This window comes from Balaenoptera acutorostrata, chromosome 6 (assembly GCF_949987535.1).
Source record: "Balaenoptera acutorostrata chromosome 6, mBalAcu1.1, whole genome shotgun sequence".
In the NCBI taxonomy this organism is placed as follows: Eukaryota; Metazoa; Chordata; class Mammalia; order Artiodactyla; family Balaenopteridae; genus Balaenoptera; species Balaenoptera acutorostrata.
The window spans coordinates 88,726,445-88,748,797 of NC_080069.1; the positions used below are offsets into that span (position 1 = coordinate 88,726,445).

The following is a 22,353-nucleotide window of genomic DNA, read 5'->3' on the forward strand; positions in this document are numbered from 1 at the left end:
AAACTCACCTTATAACTGCTTTCTCTTGTGAATGACACTCTAGACTGGAAGCCCTCAAGTCATTATCTCTGATTGCTTTTTCTTTTTAGCTCATTGACTCTCTTCTTGTAAAATCTTGCGTCTATCCTCACCATTTCTAGTTCAAGCCTTTATGATTACACCTTTGGGGTAGATTATTGCAATAACCTTGTAACTGGTGTTTCAATACACCATAGGTGTCCTCCCCACCCCCTTCAAAAAAAATCCCTCCGGGGATATCCACTTCCATCAGAATAAAGGCCAAACTCCCTAGCCTGGCATTCATGGTCTCCTAGGATTAAAGCTCATTTTCCAGTCCTGGTTAAAGCCAGTGCCTTGAAAAAAAGGGAGTATATCTTATGTTTCTCTGAATTCTAAAGGCTCTCACACTGTTTGAAGTTTTCATTTCAAACAAATTGTACTATTTGCTTCCTAGAATTGCCCACGTCCTTGCTTGTTCTCCCAGTTATCCCTCTCCCTGGTGTCTGCAATTATATATATGCGTGTATTGTTCCTACCAAACTGTAATCTCCATAAAGGGATAAATCATATATTTTATCTATCTCATAGCCCACAAAATACCTAAGAGTGCCTTGTACATAATAGGGGTTCAGTGAATGTAAATGCTTGTTGAATAATTTAATATTTTCTAAGAGACACTGGATATGTGAAAACAGCAGTAAAATGCATTATGGTATAAAAGTTCACAGAGTTTATGACCTACACTGTTTCCATTCAAAATTCTTTCTAGAATATGAGTGATTCTGAATAGCAAGCAGCAAAGATTGAGAGGAAACTATACTAGGCAATGGGACTAGATGGGAGTCTGTTGCCCTTTATACCATTAAAACATGTAGGGTTACAGAAGCTTATGATTTGCAGGATTTTTAGCCAGTTTTAACAATTGGGATGGTTTATGATTATATTTTGAGAGCTTTGTCTGTCCATGGGCCATTTGTTTGCTTTTGTTGGGTTTGTTTTTTAGCAGAATACTTCTATTTGTTATATTAGGTCTTAGTTTCGTGTAGAGAACTATGTTACATATTGCCTTAAATCCCTGACATTTTTTAAAAATGGAAATAATAATCTAATTTAATGTACATGTGGATTTGCAGATCTATGTATTATATGGAAGCAGCATAAAGCATTTCTTAAAAGAGATAAGAAGGAATTTGCAGCATTTCTACAAGTGAATCTTTTCTTTTTTCATAATTATTACTTATATCTCCTAATTTTATCCTAGGAGTTATTCATTGACATTTATGATTGCAAAAAGGGATCTGAAAATTGCATTAGAACACTGTAATTTTATCACCTTTTGGTATCACTGTAATTTGGTTGGAGAAATAGAGCTATGCATAAATTGAACCAGAATAGTCATTTTGCCCCACAATAAAGTGTACCCATCAAAGTCAGTCATGGCTCACAGGAGATGTTCCTGTCTGTTTACTAAGTATCAGTTTTTAAACAGCATCGTGTGTTTTATGCTATTCTAGGTATTTAATATTTTGAATGTTGGAGTACAATAATACTCATGCCCTTTTTTGTTTGTTGGCTTATTAAGTTAAATGTAATCCTTTCCTCTTCTGGTTCATAGTCCAAAGGTGAAGAAAGCCTCTCATTGCTTTCCTTAGCCTGTATGTCCTCTAGAGATTCTGTTTACCTAAGAGTGAGAATGAGCTAAAGAGAGTTTAGGGTGGGCAGGGAGAAGAGGGGAAAAAAACAAAGGACCTGGTAATTATGCTGTGAGGGACCCTGAGAAGACTGATAGCATTGAGAGTAAGGGTGGGAGGAGGGGCTTCATACTTTTGAGACCCTGCTATCTAAGCTAGCTTTCTTATGGACACCTGCTTTGACTTGTAGTGGTATCCATGAACCAGTTTGGCACTCTATTTGTGTTTGTCACTACTTATATGACCAAAACATTTGAACATTTTGTTTTTAAGGTGTGTTTAAGAAGTCTGATGGCTGGGTTGGCTTAGGCTGCTGTGAACTGGCTATTACCTTGGAGTGTCGACAGGCATGCAAGCAGGTAACACTTGGCAATCAGGCTTTTAAGCAGCGTGGAGTAGAGTTTTAGTTTTGGCTGTGTCTTGGACCTAGCCTACCTCATATCTTTGGAGAGGTGACCCATAAAAGCTGCAAATTTAGCATTTCTTACATGGACCATTTCCTTTTAGACATGCTGCTTTTTCAGTTTTGGCTGCTGCATGTAAGACCCTCAGCCTTCTCTTATTCTTTCTTAACTTCTCTCTGCCACACAAAGAAAGAATATTATAGGAATCAAGGCCTTTTGTATTCTGCCTATGGTCATGCTTAGTCAATGCTGAATGACTCCAAATGGTCGTGTAAATTTCAGGCATGCTTGGATGAGAGCAGACTCCAAATGGTCGTGTAAATTTCAGGCATGCTTGGATGAGAGCAGTTGACACAGCTTGGCTTATTTTGCTTTCATCTTCCCTCTGTCTTTCATCATGGGTTTACTCTGAGTATGTTCTTTTATACCTTCTCTGCTCCTAAGGTGAGCGTGACTCCTACAGTGAATTATGACTTCTCTTTGATTTGATATATCTCAGGTCCAATTCAAGTTAGGCCCCTGAACTCTTCCTCACTGTGTATATTTTCATAGTGGTTCCTCAGAGTGCTGTGGAAAAACTGGTCTCCTGGCTCCTCATACTCCAAATGGTGGGAGTATGGAAAACTGGGAAATTTAAGTGTCCCTAAAACTAAACTGGAAAGCCTTCTCTTATTTTCTCCTTCTAGTGACTGGTCTCTAGACAGGAGTATATGAGACATGCTGATGCCTTTGCTTTCATACAGACCACTGAGCCACACTCTTTGGGCAGCACATAGCCTAGCTATCTGCTATTCTCCTCCAGGCATTGAGATGAAACTGAGTTGTAGAGGATTTGAGCTATAGTACGTCTAGTGGGCCACAGAATAGTTGCCAGTCCATTCTGCTTCTTGCTTTCCCTGTCCTCATCAGCTGGTCTATTCAGAATTGCATGAGCCTAGGTGATAGAACAGGAGGAAATAGAACAAGGAACCGGAGTCCATGGCTCTGGAACTACGTCTCTAAATGAGGATTATCATCATGTGGAAGAACAGCCCCTCAGCAGATTTGTTTTGGCTTGTTTTTTATAGAAAGTGTATACTTAAATGTAGTAAATAACCTTCTATTTTTCGGTGTGTCAGTTTCCTCATCTGTAGAAGGAATATCTTCTACATAAACTTGTTAAGAAAATTACATAAAAATAACTTATTAATTGCCTGGCATTGCCTTTCCCTCTTTAGTTGTCTCCTCTGTTATATATGGATCTTGGCTCATATGGGAACTTAAAACATGAAGGGTTAAAGAAAAAGCAAACTATAAATGCCCTAGCAAAGCTTCACAAGAAAATTCACTGCAGCAGAGCTTCAGAGCTTCACAAGAAAATTTGCTACAGAATGGAATTCAGTTTAAAAAAAAAAAGTCCTCTGTTTACATTTCCTTCAAAGTTATCTAGTTTCTGAAATAACAAAAGGACTGTGTCATTATGTGAGATTAAAGCCATAAAAGTTAGAGTGAAATTCTAGCATATCTGGAGCTAATGTTTGTTTAATGTGGATTAAATAAATTAATGCAGAAATTTGTGTTTTTTTAGGCATCTTCAAAAAATGATATTTCCAGAGTTTGCAGAAAAGAATATGAGGTATGCATTTTATTTAACAAATTTGGATAGATTAATTAGATGTTATCAGAATTGATAAAATCACTCAAATTTTAAAAATGAATTCATTGTTAAATAAATTGCCTTTTACTTTACAGAAAATATGGCCTTGAGAAAAATGTCATTTACCTTTTTTAGAAATGTTATAACTTTAATTAACTTGTTGAAATTAAACGTTAATTTGAAAGAAATGCCTAAATCACATATACAGAGGATTTAACCTATAATGTTTTCATAATAAAGCAACTGGTTGTATCCAAGGTTGTAAAATAGTTTTTCTTAGGTTCCATATCCTCTTTTGCCCCTTTTGCTATACCTTGATCCATCCAGGTATCCACCTTTATCAACTACCTCTAATTGGAAGAAACAAAATCACATTGCTAGTGTGAGTAGCTTCAGACTTTCCTAGCATCTTACATTTGCGGGGAAAGGTACATACCAAATTACAAAGGCTGTATTAAATCTGAAGGACTCTTGTCTCCCAATGGTGGTGTTTCAAGCACTGTGGTATCTAGATTGGGCGTGGGGGGGGGACACAGGTTGAGGAGGGGCAGAGGTAGAGAAGGTATTTCACACCAGGCAAATATGTACAAAAGATTGTCCCTAATGTGATAAAGCTCCTCACTGGGACTACTTTGTTCAGTTCCTAGAACTTCATTGTTAAGTATGATAATATTATTATTTTTTATAGTGTAAGACCGTGTAATTAAGCATACTTAAGCACATATGCCTCATTCATCATTTGTATGTATAAACATTGGGATTCCTATTGCTTTTAATAGTCTGTATTCTCTTGGAGAAGAAAGATAGAACAACTCTCTTAACTGCTTCTAGATTATAGTTCTGATTTTTTTTTTCTTTTCTCAAAGCCTGTAATTATATCTCTCGATTAATATTTTGGAATTGGAAAAATCTTATTTATCTTTTGTTCCTTTGTACTATTGCTAAGTTATATCTGTTTCTCTGAAGACAAATTTCCAAATTAACTGCAACTCTTCTCTGTTCTTATTGAAAAGAGCCTTTCTACAAAGAAGTAAAAGATCTTTCTTTTTTTTCTTCTCTCTCTACCTTTGAAATAACTAGTTTTAGTTTCTCTTGAACAGAGTGGCTAACTGTGATAATTCCTTCTTTTCTCCCACATGATGTCTGACACTGTCCATCTCCTGTAGCCTGTCCTCCATTATTTTAGTGTGCTTCCTTCTCTTGTCTGGATTTCTGCATTGCCCTAGGAAGTCTGCCAGTATGTGTTGATGAAGGACGGGACAGGAAAGGTAAGAGAGATAAACACTGTCCTATGAGAGAAATACTAAGAGTAGTTTACCTTTTCCAGTCTATCCTCCCCTATTTGGCCTAGAATTAAGCAACTATCTTCCAAAAATTTACATGCCAAGAAGGTTCTTTCGCATATATATAAACGTAAAATATATATATGTAAAGTATACATGTGTTTTATATATATATGTGTGTTTTATATATATATAAAACTGACTGTACAAATTATTCAAGATAATTCAAGATTCAATTTGATTTTTTATATGTTATTTAGAAATAAAAAGTGAGGCAAGAGCACTTTAACACAGAAAGAAGTTTCTGCATTATAAGCCCCAAATAACAGTCACTCTCACTGAATTGTTAAAGTCTTGTCTAGACACAAAGGTTATTTGTTATAAAGTGAATTGGGTAACATTGGTGTAGTGCAACCTATTTTAACTGGATTAGTTGCTTATTAACATTAGAATAATTTATAAAACTAGGCTTTTGGTACCTTTTCCTTAACACTGGAGTGGTCCCTGGAAGTGAACTTCCAGATGTGTAAGCTATTCCTTTAGGCTTACAACTTTAGGGGTTAACATTTACCCTGAAGGATGGTGTTGTGTAGTTTGACTAGAGATTCAGAGAATGAGCAGTTATATTTGAAGGAGCTAATGTTTATCTTTACTGATAAGCTGCTGCAGAATCCCCTTTGAGGGGATTTCCTGAGAAATTTACTTACATGAATAAAGTTTAAAATTTTTATGCCATTTAAGATTGTTTTGTTCCAACCAAGCTAAGATAAACTAGTAAAATGTAAAGCATTTTTATGTCTGATTTTATAGTATCTGGTTTCTTTTTTATGCAAATCAACAAATATTTATTGAATAGTGAGAGGCAGTTTTATTATATTAGAAAACAAACTTTCGGGAATTCCCTGGCAGTCCAGTGGTTAGGACTCCGTGCTTCCACTGCAGGGGGCATGGGTTCGTTTCATGGTCGGGGAGCTAAGATCCCTCATAGCTGCACAGCGTGGCCAAAAGTAAATAAATAAAATAAAATTATCTTAAAAAAAGAAAGAAAACAAACTTTGGAGTCAGACCTAGGTTAGAATTATGGTTAAGCTACATACATATAGCTCAACTTCAAATACTAAAGAATTATACCTGAGTCAAGATAGTTAAAATATGTACTGAACGTGCAAGAACTCAAGGAAATTGGAAAGCAGACTGAGCATGTTGGGAGTTAACAGGGAAAACTTTGCAAAAGAGAGGGCTGAAAGGATTGGTATAATTTGGGTTAGAAGACTGGATCAACAGCATGTTAGCAAAAATGCACATGACTGAGGTGGGGGGTAAAAACGAAGATAGGCCTATTTTGGGCTGAGAATCTGCTTGGATAGGCAAAGTGGGACCAGATCCTGGAAAAATGATATTTTGGGGCTCAGCCCATTATTAAGTAGAGGGAGATGATAAAGATTCTGTGATAGGAGACCAACATAACAAATAAAAGTCCAGTATTTTAGAAAGCTTCAAGTCTTAGGTATGTGCAGGCTAAGTTTTAGATCCCCCAAATTCCTCTAACTTAGCTAAAAACAAATAAGGCCCACAACTAGGATGATAGCAATAGAATTGAGTATTTGGGAATAAATCAGAGATTTGAAGGTAGAGTCCATCATTCAGGATTTGTTATAAAGGATTGAATATAGGAGATGATGTTCAGGGGAATATAAAAAACAATCAGTGAATTGGGAGATAGGACTAAAGAAGTTATATGGAAAAGCAGCGCAGGATAGGCTGAAAGAGAGTTTAAGGGACATGGAGGATAGAGGAAGTATTCTAATTGGAATACTCAAAGAAGAAGAAAGAATATGGGACAGAGGCAGTGTTTAAAGAAGCCCAAGAAATCCCCAGCAGGATTTTTTTTTAAAGCCATACGTAACAGACATACCTCATAGCCACAGGTCTTAAAAGCAGTCAGGAAAAAAGACATTGTCTTCAAAGGAGGTCAACAGCTGATTTTTCAGTAGCAACAGAGGAAGCCAGGAACAGTGGAATGATACCTAAACTGTTCTGAGAGAAAACAACTATCATATCCAGCGGAAATATTTTTCAAGAAAGAAGGCAAAATTAAGGTATTTCCAGATGACAAAAACAGAGAATTGCCAGTACTGGACCCTTGCTAGAAATCCTTCTTTAAAGGAAGTTCTAAAATATCTATAATTATTTGAGATGCAAAGGAAAATGAGAACAATAAAAATACAAAGTGACTAAGTTAAAACACACACAGGTTGTATAAAACAGTAATAATTTATTATTGAGTTTAAAAAAAGAGAGAAAATACACAGCAAAGATAGCATATACATTGGGAAGGGATTTTAAAGAAATTGAAGTATATTGTTAGGTCTTTTTAAGTGTAAAAACCCGTATCTCAGAGGTAGTTAGGAATACCAGACTAAAGATGAGGAGAGATCATGCCCAAAGTCAACCATGAAGTAACCCTTGAACGTTGAGCTTGAAAGAAAACTCTGTGAAAGAAAAAATATAGAAAAAAATAGAAAGCTGATTTTGAAAATCGTTTTTAGGGAACGGAAAGAGGAGGAGCCATATACTGATCTTACATTCAATGAGAATATTAGATTGAGATATTCCAAGAAAAAGAGAAATTCTTATTAGTGAAAGTGTTCAAAGCAAAGATTTACTGGATAAATACATTGTGGAGGGGATTTCTGCAATGGACAGGAGATTTGGCTGTTCTCCCATCTTTGCAGTTCTCTTATTCTGACTCATACCTATGAAAGAGTACTTCCTTCAGAAATTGAGAATACTTCTTTCAGAATCACACACATTTGGTTAGAGCTATCAAAATCAACCAGTGGCTTGATAACTCCATCACAGACGTGTTCAAGTGTCACGGGCATGCTTGGTTCTAGGTTAGCCATGCGTTTTCACAGGCTTGGTCTTGGCCCATCTAGAAGTATTTATCAGGCCACATGCGCTCATGGATGTATGATACTAGACCAGGGATGATATTTAAAATATTAAACAACTGGAATGACAGGCACCAACAATCAGAACAAATGCTGGATATAAACTAGAGCCATACTAGTTTAGCCATACTAGGGCAAATTGGCTAATTAGAACTAAAGTAAAAACTTAATCATGTTTTCCATGAGGTGTGAGACATCTAGTGTAATACTTTTTGCATAGTCTTTGTCTACAGCTGGCTGAAAACATTTTCTTCTAGCCACCAAGACGGTGGTTAAAAACAAAAATTGGTTGTTGATAGTGATTTTCTTGAATGTCAGAATAAACATCAAGATGATATGAGGCTGGTGTATTTCCAGAGACCTGGCAGTGTCTGTAACATGATGAGACAAATTTTAGTTTCAGGTTCATAAACCCATTTCATACCTTTATGTCACACCTTACCTGCCATTCTCTAACATAATGGCCATAAATATATATACCTTTCCATTTGCTGCATGAGCCACTGAAATACAGTGTTGCAAATTTGTCATCACACTTTTGTGCTTTTACTCTTTTGTTCCTTCTTTCACAGATCCTTCTCTACGCTTTTCTTTATATTGTTTTCAGAAATGTGATTTTCAATTCTCTCCTTTCTTCCTAGCTTTCTTCAGTCCAGTTATTTGACGTTATTTCATTAAGGAAGTTGAGAAACTATGAAGGAAAGTCAGTAGGAGATATTTTTGTGAGGATTTGCTTTTTTTTTTTTTAAGCTTAAGCCATTTAAGTTTTAAACTAAACTGTTGCTAAAGAAAACTAAAATAATGTTCTGTCCTGGGGCTCTGGTTCTCTGAGAATGCTGAGATAAAATTAAGACTCTGAGGATATTAAAAAGAGGCTCTAAGAACCACAAAAACAAAGATGGTCAGCCTTGTGAGTGCCAGGCTCAGTTCTGTCAGCACTATCCTATCAACACACAGCTAAATGCATAAGAGAAGAGTGCAGGTATGTGTTAAATTTTATTTTTTGAATATTCACATGTTCAAAATTCAAAACAGCATACAATAAAAGGTCTCTTTCCTACCTCTTATACCACAGCCACCCAGTTCCTAAGGTCACCAGAGATATTTTATGCACGTAAAAGTAAATATGTATATATAGTCCTCTTCTACCCTTCTGTACACAAATGGTAGCTTACCACACACTTTGTGGTACCCGTGGATGCCAGTGTTTGGTGCATATTTATGTATGTCTATATGGGCTGTCCAGTGTATCCTCAGGAAATGTCGCAATAAAATGTTCTGTTTTAAAGATTTCTATGTTTTAATTTTATTTTGTTCCTTTTCTCTCAAATTAACCTTGATTCTAGATTTACTACCAGAAGCATAAAGGAAAAGGGATGAAAAGATAGCCCTAAAAATTTAGACCTAGGAGGGCAGGGATGTAGGACCAGCAGGATTCTCTGGACAGCTAGAGGCCTTCTGTGCCTTGGTATGATTGGATCTGTGCCGCAGTAGTTCCAGGAATAGAGTAGACCTTCTTACATGGCAGATGACAGCCTAGGCTCTGGAAGTTGGCTTGGGGATTTTAGCAAAAAGAATCATGTGGTACTTTGCCTCAGCAGAGCCTTCAGCACCTAAATGTAAAGCTTCTTTTAGTTAGTACCAAGGAAACTGAGAATTGTCAGAATATGGTAAGTAGAAGACTGTGAATGGGAGGCTTTGTAAATGGTAAAATGCTATACAGGTATGCTGTATTAGACTAGATTTGAGCCGTTACCTGCAGCTGATGAGCTCCAAAAAGAGCGAAACCTATTAGGTCCTGCAGTACTGGCTTAAGATAGTATAAAACCTTGATTATGTTCCATTTGTATGTTGTTTTGTTTTGTCATATTTTGTGCTGGGGAAGGGAATAGCTCCCATTTAGTCTCCTTGAGCTAGTGTATTTCCTCTGCAGTCCATTCTTCTTATAAGTCACCTGAATGAGATCATCCCAAAAGGGAAATCTGATCAAGTCTGATTAGATTGTGACCTGGTCTAATCCAAATGGCCAGGTTTTTCTCCCTAGGCAATCTCATCTACTCCCATAGCTTTAATTGCCCCAATATGATGACAACTCCAGAATCTTCTTTGCTAACCTCTTTTTCTCCTGAATCACTGCTGGATATGTGTTCTTTTGATGCTCAACTGACATTTCAAATCAGCCAAACTGACTGTTAACCTTCCCTACCTCTTCTTCCCTCTACCCTACTGCTACACAACACCACACATACACACATCCCCAAACAAAAACTTATCATTTTTCTTGCATTTCTTGCTTGGTTGTTTAAGTACAGTCCTCCCAGACACATAAACTAAAAGCCTAAGAGGTATTGTCTACTCTTTCTTCTTTCTCACCACCTCCCACAAAACAAAACAAAACAAAAAATAAAACAAAAAAACTGGCTATCAAACTCTAAAGATTTGCCTCTGAAATATGTCTTAAATTGGTCTCCTTTCCAGATCCTCAGTTACTGCCTACCTCAGGCCTTTATACCACTTTGGGGGACAACTACAATAGCTGCCCAACTAGCTTTCCTGTCTCTAATTTCTCCTCTTATTTACTATCTCCACTTCTCCTAGGGTGACCTCTTTAAAGACCAAATATGGTCGTATCACTCCCTTCCTTGAAACTCTTCAGTGGCTCACCTGTAAGATACAGTTCATGTTCCTCAGCCTGGTGTACTTAAGCTTTTCTCGATCTAGCCCCTGACTCTTCCCTCCTTGACGCTTCAGCAGCTTACTGCTTGTAACTTCCCAGATTGACCATGTGTTGTATTTGTTAGTTGTAGTTGTACCACCTGTTGCCCTCCTGGAATTCCTGTTCCCTGAATCCATCCTATCATCCCCATCCATTAGTAGGCTGGAGCCAGCTCCTACCAGCTAGGGAGAACTGGTTGTTAAATATTCAGGAATTTGGCAAGCCAGTTTTTAACTTGAAAAGCAGCTGTGATGGGGGTATTTATACCACACATATCAGCAAATATTACAAATCAGAACTCCCATTCACCCCCACCCCACCCCAGCATGCCACAACCCCTACTGAAATTCTGGCTTAGATGGTTCCTCTTTAAAACCTTTCCTCCTCAGCCCTCTACCCTCACACACACAAAATTAGTTGCTATTTATAAACACTTGACATGCTTTATTATAGCATTGGTCACCATATAGTGTAACTCTTTGTTTTCAAGTCACTTTTTAATGCTAAAGTCTTGAGTTCGTAGGACAGAGTCCATGTCTCAATTGTCTTTGCATGTCATTCATTCATTCCTTCAACATTCATTGAGTTGATACACTTAATATGTATCAGGCACTGTTCTCAGAGTACAAAGATGGAAGGATTTAGCCACTGTCTGTAAGAAGTTCATAGCCTAGTCCATGGGAAGAGAGAAATTCAGATAGTCCATTACAATACAGTGAGACAAGTACGTTGCTAGAAGTCTGTGCAAGACACGTTGAAGCCTGGAGGAAAAAACCCTTCCCAGGGTAATGGGGAAGTCTTCACAGAGCAGGTAAGACTTAAAGGATGAACAAAAACTTGTTGCCTGTAAATAGGTGCTACAGTTAGTATCTTTATAGATAGAATTTTTTAATAGGAAATTTTCCCACTCTGGACAGTACACAAGGTTCTTTGTTTCAGAGTAAATAGTTTTATGTGAAAACCCTGTGTAAATGTCTATGAATCAGGCATTCTTTGAATGAGCAGAGAAAGCACTGAATACTGTATCTGTAATCACAATGTTGTGTAGCAAACCATCCCAAAACTCCATAGCCTAGAATTATTATTATTTAATAATAATTTAGTATTTCTCATGAATTTAGCAGGCCTAGCTGCTTCTGGCTGGGCTCACTTGTGCATCTGCAGTCAGCTGGCAAGTCAGCCAGGGTCTGGCTGGTTTAGGATGCCCTTGGCTAAGTCAGCTCAGCTCTCCTCCATGTGTCTCTCCCAGCCTTCTAGCAGGCTAGCTCAGGCAGGTTCCCATGGTGGTGGCAGGGGCCCAAGAAAAGAAGTGGAAACATGCAAGTATATGTGCAGGTCTCTACTTACCTCATGCTTGCTACTGTCCACTTAACTAAAGCAAATCACATGCCTAAGTCCAGAGTTAGTGTGAGAGAAATAGATACAGGGAAATGTAAAAATTTGGGGCCATTGCTGCAGTCAATCTGCCACAAACACATACTCTGTGTAAGCTGTGTTCTAGACCTTATGTTACTCTGCAGGTGTTACTTGCCAGTGAATTTGCTTCCAGCTGGTTGGATGCTCTGGGTGATAATGAGCAAACTTCTCTGAGCAGTCTGGACCTATTAATCTTATCTCAGTTTTGGGTTTCATTTTTATCCCACTATTGAAATGACATTTATTATTTGGGAGGCTGAAGAGTCATTTGTTTAGTGATATCCATGTCCTATTAAACTCCTTTACATATTCTAGTCACTTAGATTTTTTTTACTAAAAAGCCATGGTGTCCACAACAAGGAGAAAATATCTTGTGGAGGTTTAAAAAACATGTTTTTAAAGGTCAGTTATTGGGGAATTCCCTGGTGGTCCAGTGGTTAGGACTTGGTGCTTTCACTGCCATGACCTGAGTTCAATCCCTGGTCGGGGAACTAAGATCCTGCAAGCTGCACGGCGTGGCCAAAAAAAGAAAAAAAAAAGGTCAATTATTTAATCTCTCCAACTTAGCATTTAATAAGCTAGATTCTTCATGCAAAACTTCAAACTGGGAGAACCCTCAGTCCATCTGTGAAAAGCAAACAGATTTTATTTATTGAGACCTTAGGAACAAAGCAGCCCCTTTACTTTTAACTAGTAGCCTTGGGAATAGGAAACATTAATAACAGTTCATAGAATGTACTCTTTTGGGTCTTTGTCCAGAAGTGACTAAAATATCCAAGATTCAAACCTGGTTTTGTTTGTTTTTAATAAGATTCATGTGAAATGTTTGTTTCATTTTCATCATTGGTGAGAAAGGGAAGCTGGAGGGACCAGTAGTAGTAGAAGGGCAGTGGACAGAGAAAGTATTGAGACAAGTGGACAAATGGAGAAATGCTAGAAGGGGTCACTGAAGTGGAAAAGTGAGTGGCCAGGTCAGAAAATAAATCTGCAGAGCCAACTTCTGAGCAAGAGGTTAGAGCCGCAGTCTACCCCACAGATGGACCCCAATGGCTCTTCTCCCCAGAAGGAAGGTCAGTGTGGCATAAAGGATCACATAGGGTTCCCTTGACTTTGATTTCACTCTGTATCTGAGTTTTTCTGCTAGGTGTGCCCACAAGTGGGAGGGCTTATTGCAGTTCTCAAAAACCATTTTAGGTAGGGCAGGGAACTGGCTAATGAAAGCAGCTGCCTGAGGAAAGATTTCATGATCAAAATTTTTTAAGGGAAATAATAATACTTCAAGAAAATGATTTTTTTTTCACAATTTAAGATGTTGATTTAAAAAGTAGACTTAAAATAGGTTACTCTATGGACATAAATTCAACCTTGCATTGGCTGCATTCAGAATAATAATCCAAAGTCTTCTCACAGTATAGTGTCATGGGAGAGCACTGGCAGAGCAGTCTGGGTTCTAGCCCCGCCTTTGCCCTTTGCTTACTGTGTACATCTCTCTATCCGGCTGTATAGTGAAGGCTTTGGGACTTGAAGATCTCTTGCTGTCAACGCTCACATACTGACTTGTTCTCTGGGTCTCTGAGGTTTTCGTAGATCCTAACCTCAGTTACACTGTAATTTTGATCTCTTCTAGAGTAAGATGAGTGGGGTGAGGGAGCTGCTATATGGAGTCACATTGAGTATAATATTGGTGGCAGAAGGTCAAAAGAGGCTCGGTATAAACCCAACTGAGTATAAACCCTCAGTTACTGCCCACTTTTGCCACTAGATGGCGATCAGACATTTGAAAGACTTAAGAATTGACTAGCTAAGACCCTGATGGACCATCTTAAGAAATGAAGAGACTGTCGGCCAGGGCTGTAACTCATGTGTGTCTTAAGCCCTGTCAAACTAGTCAGCAGTAGCTTTAGCAGTGAAAAGGTAGAGTTACCTATAGTTTATACCTTAGGCAGAGTTACCTAAGGTTAAGAGTCTTTTTATCAAAGAGGGGGATATGATAAAATCATGATGCGTGTAAAGTAAGCAACAGAGAATTGATGAATTCATCAAATACCAGTATACTTGAGTGAAGGATCATTCTTTTTTAAATTTAATTTAATTTCATTTTTTACTGAAGTATAGTTGAATTACAATGTTGTGTTACTGCTGTACAACGAAGTGACTCAGCTATACATATATATACATTCTTTTTCATATTCTTTTCCATTATGGTTTATCACAGGATATTGAATATAGTTCCCTGTGCTATACAGTAGAACCTTGTTGTTTATCAATTCTGCATATACCAGTTTTCATGGTATATACCATGCAACCCCAAACTCCCAATCCAACCCTCTCCCACCCACCTCGCCTTTGGCAACCGCCAGTTTATTCTCTATAAGGACCATACTTTGAAACCTTAAAACTGGTAAAGATAAAGAAAGAGATGTAAAAATGGTATTAACACTAGAGGTGCTGCCATGTGGAAATATAAAAGTTTTTAGTTCAACAAGTTAGAGTAACTCTATGCATGAAAGGTCTATCAGTGAACATTAAGGGAAACGAGAAATGCTTAGGGAACATCTCTGAACTCTGGATGTGACATAAAGAGAGACAGCTGAGCCCTTCTATATCAGCGGTTAGCAAACTTTTTCTGTGAAGGGTCACGAAGCAAATATTTTAGGCTTACCGGCCAGTTTAGGCTTACTGTCCACTCAACTCTACCATTATAGTGTGAGGTAACCGTATACAATATGTAAATGAATGGGTGTGACTGTGTTCCAATAAAACTTTACTTACAAAAACAGGCAGCAGGCAAGATTTGGCCTGGGTGCCATAGTTTGCCAAACCATTTGTGGGTGAAAGCTAGGGTCCATAAGTAGTTCTCCTTTCTAGGCCTCAGACTCTGGCTTCTTCTGTCAAATGAGTTGGATTAGCTGATCTCCGACATTTTTCAGATTTTGTGTCCTTTAGTACCTCTCTCTGAAGCTAAGTGATCCACAAGGCTGACCCAGAGTGATATTTCTTTTATTTTTAAGATCAAATTTAAAAAAAAAAATCAAGCTTGAACAAATTTGTAAGTTTCTAGAGCAGGATTTCTCAGCCTTGACACTATTGACATTTGGGGCCGGATAATCCTTTGTTGTAGGGGAGCTGTCTTATGCCTTGTAGGATGTTTAACAGCATCTCTAGACTCCTCTACCTACTAGATGTCAGTTCAGTAGAACACCCCAACCCCCCCGTGTTATGACAATCAAGAATGTCTCCAGACATTGCCAGATGCCCCCTGGGAAGCAAGATTACCTCCACTTGAAAACCACAGCTCTAGAAACTTTAAGAGTAACTGGAAGAATAACAAAAATGGAAATCAGGGCATGTAACCCAGGACGGCCACCAAGATAATAAACATACTTCTTTAGGAACAAGGCCAAAAATGCCGAAACCAAGAGGAACCAAGAGGAACAAGAGGAACAACCAGCATATTAGAAAGAGAATGGCAGGGAATTCCCTGGCGGTCCAGTGGTTAAGACTCCGTGCTTTCACTGCTGAGGGCCCGGGTTCCACCAGGGAACTAGGATCCCACAAGCCTCTCAGCTCAGCCAAAAAAAGCAAAGCAAACAAAAAAAAGAGAAGGGCAATGAGAATTTTATTCACCCAGTTAAGAGGGGCTGGAAAGTTGGTAGCAGATGACTTTTTGTTTTTTCTTTTTTTTGGCTGCACCAGGTCTTAGTTGCCACGTGTGGGATCTTTAGTTGCTTGCAGCATGAGGGCTCTTTTAGTTGCGTCATGCGGGATCTAGTTCCCTGACCAGTGATCGAACCTGGACCCCCTGCATTGGGAGCTTGGAGTCTTAACCATTGGACCACCAAGGAAGTCCTGGTAGCAGATGACTTTTTAATGTTGATTTAGATCATTTTATTGAAAGTGTTCCTGAAACCATTGAACCAAAATAGAGGGCTACCTATAATGGGTAGCTGAAAAGTCAAACTAAAACAAAGAAACATGGATGAAGAGAAATATAAAAAAGACCACTATTAAAGAATACCAAGAATATTTACTCTTCACTATTTTATATTTAATGAGATCTCTAACAGAAAGAATTCATACTGGGTGAATTCATTAGCCCTTTTCTATGGGTCCTGGGTATTTTGTTTTGCTTTGGATAAATCAAGTGTGGTTTATTCCTACAGTAGAATATTATTTAGTAGAGAAAATGCAGTACAGCTTCACACAACTACATAGATGGATCCTTGAAGCTAGGTTTTAAATGTCAGTAAAGCTGATCCTTTAATAAGTCTAGATCATGTAGCCAGCTTGGAAGTTAGTTGCAAATAAAAGCCAAAATCATCTCTATTTATTAATAAGGGTGTACTTGTTTTCCATCTACCTTTTATTTATGCCCATATTCTTTTAAGAATTTATTCTCTTCCAAGTGTGATATTAATCATAGTCTACAAGCCCTGATTATCCAAATAGCTTTGTACAAGGAATTTTTTGTTTGTCTTGTTTTGTTTATTTTCCTTACAATGACTTTAACACAGTGTGATATTTTCCGAACAGTGATCTAAGAGATCTAAAAACATTAATTCTAGTCTCAGATTCTACTTTTAACTTGCTCTGTGACCTGGGGCAGTCTCTCCCCAGCTAAGGAAATGGTTTCTTTATCTGTAATATGGTAGAGAGATTCCCCAACTCTGGCCCCAGGATGGCTACATAAGAATCATCTTTGAGGCCTTGTTTAAAATTTAGATTTCTGTGCTTCATTCCCAAATTCCAATTCTGTAGTCTAGGGTAAGGCCTAGGAAGCCCAGGTGTTCTAGTGCATGGCCAGGTTTGAGAACAATTAGAGGTGATCTCTAAGGTCCTTTCAACTCTAAAATGCAGTGGTTATATGAAATATGTATTTCCCTAAATAACCTTTATTATATTATTTTCTGAAAGCTTTTTTATGTTCTACAAGAAATAGTTGAGATTACTACATTGTACTTTCCCCACATACGCACATTGGTACAGCTTTACATAAACTTGGTTTGCTATAATGTGGTCAGCTTATGGCTTGGGTGATAATCTTGATCCCCAAAATGTATTAGAAGATGGTTTCTCTTTTCACCAGAATGCTATATCATAGTTTCTTTGTTTTTAATCTTGGATTTAGAGAAGGATTAAATAGTTTGATATCCTGATTTCCGTATAACTATAAAAGTGGAATAAAATTAGAAATTCTATGTGGTTGTTAATTTCTGTTTGTTTTCCTTTAATTTACAGAATGCTCTTTTCAGTTGCATTAGCAGAAATGAAAGTAAGTATATTGTTGATGGTTATACAAGCAATCCAAAGAGCAAAACACAGTTTACAGAATATGATTTAGCTGTTATAAATATTGCCAAAACTCTGACATTATAACTTAGGCTGTTACTAAACTGTCTGAAGGAATGTGCACAGCAGGATTCTGATAGGCTCTTTCCTCTGGAGTGTTTGGGCCATTCATGAATTCGAACAATTCCCATGTCCTAATTACAGATTTACAAAGCAGATATCAGTGCTGGGTGTTTTAGAGGAAGATCATGCCCCACTTGGATAAACAGGAAGTTGAGCACTCCCATGTGATATAAACAGAAGTTGAACACTCCCACATAATACAACGTAATATAATTGCAGCACTTGCTGAGGGCTGCCTCTCAGTTCATTCAGCAGATATTCACTGACTGCTTGCTCTGTGCAGGGCAGATGCACACCTGTGGGGGACACAACCTGTACACAAAGAACTCTGGGACACGGTGGGTATGGGATAGAGTTACTGATAAGGTGTGCCGAGGGAGTTCAGAGGAAGGAGGGATCACATCTTGCAGGGGCGCTTAGAGGTGACTTCATGGAGTTGGTAGCTGAACTGGGCCTTGAAGGATGGACATGATGTGAGCAGTAGAGATTGGAGGAAGGGCATTCCAGCTGAAGGGAACAGCGAGAGCAGTTGGAGATGGGGAAACAGGTGTGAGGAGTAAAGAGTTGTTAGGTGAGCTTGGCAGTGGGGTGTATTAAAGTATAAGAAACATTAGCTGTCTGTACTTTATCTTCTACTCTTTCTAACTGGGGTTTAGTTCAAGATTTTCCAGATAGTCTTTAGCACATAATCCTATATCCTCCCACACTGTGAAGAAGCCAGCCTAATTGGGGCATCAGAAGACAGGCATCTTTGTCCTATTCTCACTTGTCTCCTCTGTCCTCAGCATCCCTCACCCCTGCCCCCAGTTTTAGCTTCATTGAGGTTGACAATGATAAATGTAGCCATTAATGATTGTTCTTTGTGATTAAAATCAACAATTCAGCAATGAACAATGTAAGTTTGTTAGTAATTTCAAATCAAAAACTTAGCTGGCACAATAGGTATGAAACAGTTTCCTTGTCCAGGAAAGAGGCTTGTCTTGCTATCAGTTTAGTCCTACTTTAGTTCATTTGTGTATGATTTTATCATTATCATTATTTCTGGAAGTCGCCTGAGTTCCCTGCTCATTCCTTGGTCTGTGGAATCCACCAGAAACCTGATTCTGGTTCCTCTATAACCATCCCTACTTATTATCAGAGGTTTCCTACCTGCCATTTTCTTAACCTTTTCCGGCCATACCTCTACCCTTTTGGGCTCCCTTCAGCCTCCCACAGACCCCTTAGCCTCTCCTATGAGGACCTCTTGCTCTTCATTATAAATCCCACATCTGCACCTGCAGCCACTCATCCTGCTCTTCCCAGATACCTTAAATAGTCCACCTTGATTTTTAAAAACACGTACATACAGAATCATTTATTCCAAATGTGGGTTTTATTTTTCAGTGTTGAAGCAAGTCATATCAGTTATGAGGTGAGGACTTTCAATTTAGGCATAGTCTTGGAGATTTTCAAACAGTATAGAACTTTTGGGATTTTGTTTCAAGATAGACAGTTACATAATTTGCAAATTTATGAAGTGGTCCTGATATCTCTTAGTTTTTACTGGTCCTATTTTATAAATGTGAGGTATTTGGGGTTTTGTTTTATTTTGATATGTTTGATTTGTTTTGCTTTGGTTTGCTTTGTTTATGAATCTCCACAGATCTAACGTGGAAAGAAGCTGTTCCAGTGGTTCTCAACATGGGTGCTATTAGCATTTTGGGAAACAGTTTCGATTGTATGAGACTTTCCTGTATGTTGCACAGCATTTAACAGCCCTGACCCCCATGTGCTACATGCCAGCAGTCATCCTTAAGTCATCATGAAAACCAGAAACACTTCCACATGCATCCAAATTCTCCCAGGGGCTGGTACTGCTCCTGCTGAGAACCACTGCACTATAGACTATAAGTTGACAAATAATGACTTTCTCAGACCAGTGAGCACCTGAATGTCCCCATGGCCATGCTTATAGTAGTGCTGACTTTAAGTACGTGTCTTCTATGGCATGGTTTTATTTCTGAAATTCAAAAAGACACATATTGTTCCATCATTATTATGATGATTTAATGTTAGCAAATAGCTGATTTCATTTCAATGTAATCTCCTTTTTTCTCCCCTAGTGGGCTCAGTTTGTTGCAGTTATGCAGGCCATCACACAAACTGCCGAGAATACTGTCAAGCCATTTTTCGAACAGACTCTTCTCCTGGTCCTTCTCAGATCAAAGCAGTGGAAAATTATTGTGCCTCTATTAGTCCACAATTAATACACTGTGTAAACAATTATACCCAATCTTATCCAATGAGGAACCCAACAGATAGTAAGTAAAAGCCACATATTCCTCTCATTTCAATCTTTGGTAAAATAATTTGTAAAAAAAAAAGAAGTAAATTCTTGAAGATATCTACAGTCTGGGTCATTTGGGAAATACCAGGCTTCCTTTGGTCTTTAGATTTGGCAGACTGGACATTATCATCACAGCTAAAAGATGCCGAGAAAGACAGTGCTGTCAAGGGTATGAAGAAACAGGCACTCTCTATTCTGAAGTGGGAAAATTCACTGGTATGGATATTTTAAGAGGGAAAATTGGGTTATGACCATGAGAATTTCAAATAATCATACCTTTTAATCTAGCAATTCCATTTCTCAGAAATTATCCTTCACAAAAACTCACAAATTTTCAAAAATACATCTACACATATAAAGGATGTTTACTACAACATTGCCGGTATAGAGAAAAATTAAAAATGACCTAAACATCCACCAATAGGATATTGATTAAAGTTGATTAAATAAATTATGTATCTCTATAATAACAACATTATACAATCAACATACTGGAAAATGTATTATGTAAATCAATGAAGTTAGAACACTCCCTCACACAATACACAAAAATAAACTCAAAATGGCTTAAAGACTTAATTATAAGACATGATACCATAAAACTCCTAGAAGAGAACATAGGAGAAACATTCTCTGACATAAATTTTAGCAATATATTCTTAGGTCAGTCTTCCAAGGCAAAAGAAATAGAAGCAAAATAAACAAATGAGACCTACTCAAACTTATAAGCTTTTGCACAGCAAAGGAAACCATAAATAAAATGAAAAGACAACCTATGGCCTGGGAGAAAGTATTTATAAACAACACGACCAACAAGGGCTTAATTTCCAAAATATACAAACAGCTTATACAACTCAATATCAAAAAAATAAACAACGCAATCAAAAAATGGACAGAAGACCTAAATAGACATTTCTCCAAAGAAGACATACAGATGACCAGGAGGCACATGAAAAGATGCTCAATATCGCTAATTGTTAGAGAAATGCAAATCAAAACTACAATGAGAGAGAGGGCAGACAGCAGAAGCAAGAAGAACTACAATCCTGCAGCCTGTGGAACGAAAACCACATTCACAGAAACATAGGCAAGATGAAAAGACAGAGGGCTATGTACCAGATAAAGGAACAAGATAAAACCCCAGAAAAACAACTAAATGAAGTGGAGATAGGCAACCTTCCAGAAAAAGAATTCAGAATAATGATATTGAAGGTGATCCAGGACCTCGGAAGAAGAATGGAGGCAAAGATCGAGAAGATGCAAGAAATGTTTAACAAAGATCTAGAAGAATTAAAGAACAAACAAATAGAGATGAACAACACAATAACTGAAATGAAAAATACACTAAAAGGAATCAATAGCAGAATAACTGAGGCAGAAGAACAGATAAGTGACTTGGAAGACAGAATGGTGGGATTCACAGCTGCAGAACAGAATAAAGAAAAAAGAATGAAAAGAAATGAAGGCAGCCTAAGAGACCTCTGGGACAACATTAAACACGACAACATTTGCATTATAGGGGTCCCAGAAGGAGAAGAGAGAGAGAAAGGACCCGATAAAATATTTGAAGAGATTATAGTCGAAAACTTCCCTAACATGGGAAAGGAAATAGCCACCCAAGTCCAGTAAGTGCAGAGAGTCCCATACAGGATAAACCCAAGGAGAAACACACCGAGACACATAGTAATCAAAGTGGCAAAAATTAAAGACAAAGAAAAATTATTGAAAGCAGCAAGGGAAAAATGACAAATAACATACAAGGGAACTCCCATAAGGTTAACAGCTGATTTCTCAGCAGAAACTCTACAAGCCAGAAGGGAGTGGCAGGATATACTTAAAGTGATGAAAGGGAAGAACCTACAACCAAGATTACTCTACCCGGCAAGGATCTCATTTAGATTTGATGGAGAAATCAAAAGCTTTACAGACAAGCAAAAGCTAAGAGAATTCAGCACCACCAAACCAGCTCTACAACAAATGCTAAAGGAACTTCTCTAAGTGAGAAACACAAGAGAAGAAAAGGACCAACAAAAACAAACCCATAACAGTTGAGAAAATGGTCATAGGAACATACGTATCGATAATTACCTTAAACGTGAATGGATAAAATGCTCCAACCAAAAGACACAGGCTTGCTGAATGGATACCTAAACAAGACCCATATATATGCTGTCTACAAGAGATGCACTTCAGACCTAGGGACACATATAGACTGAAAGTGAGGGGATGGAAAAAGATACTCCATGCAAATGGAAATCAAAAGAAAGCTGGAGTAGCAATACTCATATCAGATAAAATAGACTTTAAAATAAAGAATGTTACAAGAGACAAGGAAGGACACTACATAATGATCAAGGGATCAATCCAAGAAGAAGATATAACAATTATAAATATATATAATATTATAAATATATATGGTGCACCATAGGAGCACCTCAATACATAAGGCAACTGCTAACAGCTATAAAAGAGGAAATTGACAGTAACACAATAATAGTGGGGGACTTTAACACCT

At 37.9% G+C, this 22,353-nt stretch overlaps 1 protein-coding gene across 2 annotated transcripts in view; it reads left to right on the forward strand.

Annotated features, from left to right (window-relative positions):
• Positions 1 to 22,353, forward strand: part of RECK (reversion inducing cysteine rich protein with kazal motifs) — a 75,850-nt gene that overhangs the window by 15,763 nt on the left and 37,734 nt on the right. Inside the window, exons 1-5 of one of the 2 annotated variants that reach the window (XM_057548920.1) lie at positions 1,977 to 2,050; positions 3,663 to 3,710; positions 4,898 to 4,999; positions 17,339 to 17,372; positions 19,615 to 19,812. In XM_057548920.1, the coding sequence (XP_057404903.1) occupies positions 4,979 to 4,999; positions 17,339 to 17,372; positions 19,615 to 19,812 (253 nt within the window). In that variant the 5' untranslated portion in view covers positions 1,977 to 2,050; positions 3,663 to 3,710; positions 4,898 to 4,978. Of the gene's footprint in view, positions 1 to 1,964; positions 2,051 to 3,662; positions 3,711 to 4,897; positions 5,000 to 17,338; positions 17,373 to 19,614; positions 19,813 to 22,353 lie in introns of those variants that run through there. The other variant, XM_007197104.2, reaches the window with a different exon arrangement.